The sequence below is a fragment of the Hibiscus syriacus genome, unplaced genomic scaffold (genome assembly GCF_006381635.1).
Source record: "Hibiscus syriacus cultivar Baekdansim isolate YM2019G1 unplaced genomic scaffold, ASM638163v2 tig00112383_pilon, whole genome shotgun sequence".
Lineage (NCBI taxonomy): Eukaryota > Viridiplantae > Streptophyta > Magnoliopsida > Malvales > Malvaceae > Hibiscus > Hibiscus syriacus.
Window position 1 is genome coordinate 4,597,688 of NW_024063319.1, and position 8,700 is coordinate 4,606,387.

The 8,700-nt window shown below is 30.4% G+C and overlaps 1 protein-coding gene across 1 annotated transcript; it reads left to right on the forward strand.

Annotated features, from left to right (window-relative positions):
• The first annotated feature begins 7,272 nt into the window (after positions 1–7,272).
• LOC120178874 lies at positions 7,273–8,301 on the forward strand. Its single transcript, XM_039184649.1, has one exon. The coding sequence runs from the start codon at positions 7,273–7,275 to the stop codon at positions 8,299–8,301; it is 1,029 nt and encodes a 342-aa protein (XP_039040580.1).
• The last annotated feature ends 399 nt before the right edge of the window (positions 8,302–8,700 follow it).

Here is an 8,700-nt window from a genome sequence, read left to right on the forward strand (position 1 = left end):
TCAAATTTATATTGGTATGTACACATATGAAGACACTCTAGACTCTGATTTATGCCTAGAATCGGCTAAACTGTAGCTCTGATACCATTAAATATAACACCCCAACCCGTACTCGACCCGGATACGAGTCTGAGATGTCACATTGACTTTTTAAAACAATATTTTTACAAAGTAACAAAATATTTGAACTTATATTAAGAAAATACGATAATATACATGTGAATTATGTTTCATTCTAAAACTTTAAGGTAAAAACATATTTATGAATAGTACTATACGGTATGAACAGTACCGTGAATAGTAATGAACAATACCATAAATAGTGCTACGGTGTACCGATGCATTGCTACAGTGTATCGATACACAAAAATATCGAATATAAATTGTGTATCGATGCACTGCTATAGTAACTTTCGTAAAACGTACATAAAACTCGTAAAAATTTAACCGTTCATTACTATACATTTACCATTTACATATATATGTTTAAAACATTACAAAAGTCGATCAGAGCATACATACTTAACGACTCTATTTACATGCCAATACATATATCACATAAACAGACATGCTGTGTAAGGTTCTTCTGATCTGATCTTCAAATGATGATATGCTGCTTTGTTGCTCTTAAGATCGATCTTCTTGTTTTTCTGTACCTACGTGTAAATCACTTACATGCTAAGTCATATACTTAGTGAGGAATAAGCTTACAATGATAATGCATTTCTTATGAATATGAACATGCAAAATAGTTATCAGAATTCCATATCATTTCCTATGATTCAATATATATATATATAAATATATACAATACTAATACTATAACATATAAAGTAATGCACATTTTTCATATGATTTATAGGACCATCTATATACTGAGAACATAAGGTATTCGAGTACATAGAGGTTTTACACATCTACTGTCACCACAACTCGTATAAGTCCCACTGAGTGGCATATGAAATTTTATCCCGAAGGACCTGTGAATATGTCCCAAAGGACCTATGAGTTGTCCCGAAGGACCTATGAAACCCTTGACTCTTGGCATGCCAACTATACCTAGAGCTCTCATATTACATAACATGGGAATTAAGATTATAATTCATATAAACATGTAATTATATCATTTCTATTGTAATCACATATATATTTTCTTCTATCACATTTCACATGTGCATATAACCATCCATCTCATTTTCTGTAATACAAATATTTGAATATATTCATATGGTTCATATAACATGTAGTGAATCATATGTATACATATATGATTTATACATATGTAAATAAAGACTATAATATATGCATGTTCATAACTATTAAACTATGGAATTAACCCAGGAAATAGACTCATCTCAAGTCTTATTTCCATTAGATTATCCCTATATTATGCACTCAACTTGGCCTTGCTTGCGTTGATTCAATCCTAACTCTTCGATTATTTCGTAACTCGTTTAGGCTCGATATCTACATAACATTAATTTCGAGACGATTTTCAGAATCCTAAACCTTATAAATTGGTATTAATAATTTAGACTAATTTAATTAACCAAAAATTTACTTTTCCTTTAGGAGTGTACCGATGCACTATGGGTGCATCGGTACCCAAAATAGCTTCGAAATTTCCATGCATCGATGCATCCCTTAATGCATTGATGCACCTTCAAAATTGTCTTAGTGCATCGGTACCCATTCATAGTGTATCGATGCACCTGTCCAAAATAGGCTATTTTAACCCAAAATTCATCAATACTTCACCCAAATTTTCATGTATGAAATCCTTATTATGGTACTAAACTCATCTATAACAACTTTAACTAATTTCTATCATTCCAACACTTTATAATCTCCCATATTTCATCCAAATTCTTAAGGCTAAGAATCATACCAAATTTTCCATGTTATCCAAACTTAATTCTAACACTTATAACTTCTTATTCTCATAGATGATAAGTCCAATTCAACCTCCAAATTCATTTAAACCCTCTTATTCAAAATTTCACTTATCCACTTCCTATTTTTAATCCTTCATAACTTACAAATCTTTAAGTTCTATGACCTTTTTTATCTCCATCATCTTTCCTAAAGCTTTATGAATCAAAACCATGCTTTAATTTTAAGAATTAACCAAAAGAAATCAAATTCACCTGGGACTTGGGTGCTTCACGTTTAGGAGAAGAAGAAGATGAAGGAAGAAGAAAGGAGAGAAATCTGGAAACATTTGTTTCCTACACATGCCCCACGTGGATTATAAATATCCATAAATAATAATTAATCATTTTCCTTGTTTAATGACCCATTTACCCTTTGACTCTTCTTTCATTTATTAATTCATCCTTCACCCACATCTTTCAATTAATTCATTCACTTTTCAATTTATTTAATCTGGTCATTGAATTTTAAAATCTTACACTTTAATTACTAATAAGGGTGTAAAAAGCTGACCCGACCTGTAAAACTGACTGAAACCGACTCGAGTTAAAACTGTTTTTTACTTGCGCTGTGACGATCCGAAACTGACTTGAGTCGGAACTGGTATTGACCTGAACCCGAGTTGGACCTGGAAATTGTAGATCTGAACCCGACCTGCATCCTACCTGAAACCGAATTGAACCGAAAATATGATACTCGAACCTGAACTGCGTCCGACTGATATGAACCTGAACCCGAGATTGACCTGGTAAATAACTGGTATTACCCGACCTGTTTTTAACTTGACCTGTTATGAACCTAACCTGTAATTGACTCAACCTGTGAATGATCCGACATGTTGTTAAGTAATATAATATTATCCTGACTTATAAGTGAAGTTACAATTAATATAATTATATTATTTTAAATTTATAATAAACTTATGATAATTAAATTATTATGATAATTAAATTAATATGATTACTTTTTAAAATTTTATTATAAATTATTATGATAATCAAAATAATATGATTACTTTTTTGAAATTTAGTTTTATATTATTTATAATTTAAATATTATAAATTTGATTTTTATGTTAATTCCAATCCATAAATTTCTTTATATTTTTTATATTATAAATTTTTTAACATGATCCTTTTTTTCTCAGCTATAAAACAAAATTTAGCTTAACAAGGAAGAATCGTAATAGATGTAAAGAGATGCTTACCATGGCTTGTTAAATTAGGGTTTTCTTAGAGTATTTTTACTGAGGACGATTCTAGAACCACAACCGCTCTGAGCTAGGGCACTCGCCTACAAGGGGAAGCTCGCGATCGTCACTCTGGAAATCAAACTTGAAGATCTCGAGATTCGCTGATGGACTGAAGGATAGATCCACGGCCCCAGCCATCGTCCCAGCCGCCATGTACGGCGCATCCGGCGCCAGTGCCACGGACGCCGATCTATTCACCCCTTCTATACACGCCATCCGAATAAACGCAAGTTTTACAGTTCCCTATCCCCAAAATGCCTATCAATTCTTTTCTGTAGATACAGTAAGAAATAAACAAAGATCGAATAACAATTATGAATTAAGAGCGCGAATAGATATAATTTGGATGAAAACGATGAGAAAACCCGCGTTGGAGAAAAGGGAGGGAGATTTTTTATGAGACTCAAGCGAGGGAGAAAATTCGTGTATTTTTTAACTTTATTTAATATTGTAGCGTTGTCTCTTAGTTTTAAATTTATTCAATTTAGTCTAAATTTAATGATGTAATATATTAATTTATCTTCATATTTCAACTTTTTTTAATTTAATCTAAATTTAATGTTACAATTTATTAATTTAAGTTTCATATTTAAAATTTGTTCAATTTGATCTTATATATTTTCTAATTCTTTCAATTAATATATATGTTTATATTAATAAATTAATATATAGTTTATATATACTATATAGTTTATATATACTAATGAACTATATAATATATAGTTTGTATATACCATATACTATATAGGTTATATATACTAATAAACTATATAATATATAGTTTATATATACTAATGAACTATATATAATGTATAGTTTATATATACCATATAGTCTATATGTGTTATATAGTTTATATATACTAATAAACTATGTAATGTATAGTTTAGGGTTTAGGATTTTTATATATAGTTCATATGTAAATTATACTATATAGTATATATAGTTTATATATATAATATATAGTATATAAATATAAACTATAGTATATATATAGGTCATATGTAAACCATATAGTATATAAATATCAACTATAGTATATATATATAGGTCATATGTAAACTATATAGTTTATATATATAGTTCATATGTAAACTATAGTTTATATGTAAATATTAACTATAGTTTATATGTAAACTATAGTTCATATATAAATATCAACCTTAGTATATATATATTTATATATATAGTTCATATGTAAACTATAGTTCATATATATAGTATATAAATATAAACTATAGTTTATATAAATAGTATAAAATATAGTATATAAATATAAATATAAACCCTAAACCCTAAACCATATATACTATATATAAACTATATAATTTATATTAATAAACTATATAATTTATACAATATACATTATTTATAAGTATACATAATATATAAATATAAATTGTATAGTTTATATATAATTCATATATAATTTATATATAAACTATGTAGTTTCTTATAGTTAAATAGTTATTGTATAAACTATATAATATTATAGTTTATACATGGTATATATAGTTTATACTTTATACATAATATATATATAAACTATATAGTTTTTATATATAATACATATACTTTATATATAAACTATATAGTTTATATATATATATATATATATATATATATATATATATATCTATATTAGTTGTTTTAATATTTTTTCTCAACTTATTACTTATTTCTATTTATTAATTGGCCTATAACTTTTTAAATGAGTATAATTTAGTACATTTTTGTATTAATTTCAACCTCAAAATTTAAAATTATTTCGATTTGATCCCTTTTGTGTTGTTTAATATATTTAAATTTTTATTTGTAATTTCATATTTGTTCAATTTAGTCCTCCAAATTTTATTTGCACCTGAAATTGACTCATATTTATTACTTATTTCTATTTTTAAATTGGGTCATAACTTTTTAAATGGGTATAATTTAGTACTTTTTGTATTAATTTCAACCTCAAAATTTAAAATTATTTCTATTTGATCCCTTTTGTGTTGTTTAATATATTTAAATTTTTATTTGTAATTTCATATTTGTTCAATTTAGTCCTCCAAATTTTATATGCATATGAAATTGACCCATACTTATTACTTATTTCTATTTTTAAATTGGCCCATAACTTTTTAAATGGGTATAATTTAGTACTTTTTTGTATTAATTTCAACAGCACAATTTAAAATTATTTCGATTTGATCCCTCATCAATGTGTGTTGTTTAATTTATTTAAATTTTTGTTGTAATTTCATATTTGTTCAATTTAGTCCTCCAAATTTTATTTGCATATGAAATTGATCCATACTTATTACTTAATTCTATTTTTTTAATTGGCCCATAACTTTTTACATGGGTATAATTTAGTATTTTTTTGTATTAATTTCAACCTCACAATTTAAAATTATTTCGATTTGATCCCTCATCAATGTGTGTTGTTTAATTTATTTAAATTTTTATTTGTAATTTCATATTTGTTCAATTTAATTCTTAAATTTGTATTTTTCATAAAATTGAACCATGATTATTTATATTCTTAGTAATTTACTCTAAACCATATACAATTACAAATTGCAATTAAACGTTCGCGAAAGACGAAAATAATTAATAAAAAAAATTAACCCAATTTGAACTCAATCTGTATCTGATAGAGATTCGACCTGAATTTTATCTGCCAATGACCTGATCTGAACGAGATCCGCCTGAAGTCCATCCGAACCTGGATTAACCTGCTTTTTAACTGCTTCGGACCTGAATTGTTTTGACCTGAACTGGAAACGATCCGAACTGAAAATGACCTGAACCCGATATGGATCTGGTGTCAAATCAACCTGAAAATAACCCGAACTGATTTGACCTGACCTGAACCCGATCTGGATCTGGTGTCAAATTTACCTGACTTGACCTGTATCCGATTTTACCCGACTTGCAAGGATCCGACTGAAACCTGAACGATTACCCGTTTTTACAACCCTAATTACTAACCCAATATTGAGGATATTACAATACCTTAAACCACACTAAATTAATACTACAATGATACAATATCTTTTACTTTTTTATACAATTATCGAACTTACTTTATCAGTATATTTATTAAAACCATTTTCTTTTCTTAAATTCTTAGTTCCTTTGACTGTGGAACCTGCAACACCAGTACGACATCCTTTGTTTCAAGTTCTTCCACCAACCCTCAATGAGGTCATTTTTCTTTTTTTTTCTCTTTCCCGATGTATCATTGGTGGCATTTGCAACTTGATTCACAAGACTCGCACCAACGTTCTTGACTTTGCCTTTGAATTCAATGTTCTTTGCAATAGTTACACCATCATTGGTGGCTAGGTTGCCTTTACAAAAGCTTAAAGAGGCCCAAGTTTGGAGGGAAAAAGATATGACTTCTTTGGTAACTGGTAGCAAAGAAGTTATTCCAGCAATTGCACCTACTTCTGAGGTATTACATGAGAATGTTAATATTTCTAAGGAGGTGACTTATAGCTCTGAGTCTCATTCTGGAAATGTTTATAAGATAACAGAAATGGTGCAAAATGTGGATCTGCAAGTTGGTACTGCTATGGAGGCATCAATAAAAGATTTGCAGGAGGACAGTGGGGCAAATGTGGAGATTTCCTTTGAGAATACTGCTAAGCTCCCATAGAATTTTACTGTTGTTATTGTTCCCCAAAATGAATCTGAACCTTGTATGACTGGGAATGATTATGGTAATAATACATCACAGGATCCTCACCATGGGGATTTTCCTTCACTTCAAGACTCTTTGAAGAGGAAGACAAAAGGGAGGAAGAAGGAAAATGTTGGCTCTTCAAGCAAAACTGAAGGTGTGGAAGATGGTCCTAGAAAAGCTAGAGTTGCTTCCTTGGGGGTGGCTATGCTGCTAAATGAGATAAAGACAAAAAATAAAGATCATTTGGAGAAAGCCAAGAGCACTATGGTGAATTTGGGTACTGGTGGTACTGTGCAATCCATTACTTCTTAATAATAATAGGGTTTTGGAATGTAGGGGGATTAACAATTCCCTCAAACATCTAAAAGTGTTTAGAAGGTTAGACAAATGTAATGTGGATGTTATTTGCTTGATGGAGTCTCATATTAGAAGGGATAATGCTGATAATTTCTCCTTTGTTATGTCTGATGACTGGAATTTTACTGAAAACTATGACTTAATTGATGGAGGTCGGTTGTGGATTTTTTGGAGGAAGCATTTGATTTTTTTTGTGATGCGGAAACATGATCAAACCATTACCATTTGGGGGATAATTGATGGGCATAGGACAGTTATAACGGCTATCTATGGTAACAATAATGGAGTTATTAGATGGGGTCTTTGGGAACATTTAAGCTCTGTTGGAAATGATATTGGATCCTCCTCTTGGGTTATTGGGGGGGATTTCAACATCATAGCCAAAGAAGAGGAGAGTTCCGACTTTGATGTGATGGGTATTCATTGTGCCCCAGACATGAAGGACTTTCAAGATTGCTTGGAGAACCTTGATCTTATGGATCACCCGTTCCTTGGGCCATTATTCACATGGTCCAATAAGCAGGAAGAATCGTTTTTAGCACGCAAATTAGACATGATCTTAGTCAATGATCAGTGGTTGTTAGATCATCCTGAATCTTTCACTGAATTTATTACACATAGAGTTTCAGACCACTATCTTGGTTTATTGTGGTCACACAAGGGAGGTTTGACCAAGGGACCTCGACCTTTCAAATTCTTTAATTACTGGACTGGCCATGAGCATTTCTTAGCTACTGTTAAAGACTCTTGGCAGGGTCAATGTGGTGATAATGCCATGAGTTGCTTGTTCCTAAAGTTGAGGAGGCTTAAACATCTTCTAAAGAATTTCAACAAAGAGCTCTTCTCTAATATCTCTGGCAGGGTAAGTAGCAAAAGGGCTGAATTAGGACAGATTCAAAATTTTAATTTGGCTCACCCTGATCAGATGAGGATTGTTGATGAGAGGAGGATTCAAGCTGAATTAGTGGATTTGGAGATTGCAGAATCTGGTTTTTACAAACAAAAGGCAAAGACTCACTGGCTAAGGGAGGTTGATTTGAATACCAGGTTCTTTCATCATAGGACTCAAGCTAATAAGAAATGAAATACTATCAGAATTGTCATGGGTGAGGATGGGCAGAGATATGATTCTTTTAAAGGAATGACTGTTGAGTTAGTGAATTGTTTCATTAACCTTATTGGCTCCACTGATCCTTTGGTTAAGGGATACCCTGCTGAGAGTTTGAAAGAATTATTAAGGTATTCTCTGCCTGATGGAGTTGATTCTTTTCTTACCAAGGAGGTAAGTGATTTGGAGATTAAGGAGGTCTTATTTAGACAGGGAAATGACAAAAGTCCAAGTCCTGATGGTTTTACATCTGGTTTCTTTAAAGTTTCTTGGGACATCGTTGGCAGTGACTTTATTTCTGCTGTGAGGTACTTTTTTCAAACTTCTTGCTTGTTTCCTTCTTTCAATGCTACAGCTTTAGTGTTGATTCCTAAG

Bases quoted from the DNA above. Each gene is read 5' to 3' on its own strand.
- LOC120178874 (XM_039184649.1), top strand. From the start codon at position 7,273: ATGGAGTCTCATATTAGAAGGGATAATGCTGATAATTTCTCCTTTGTT.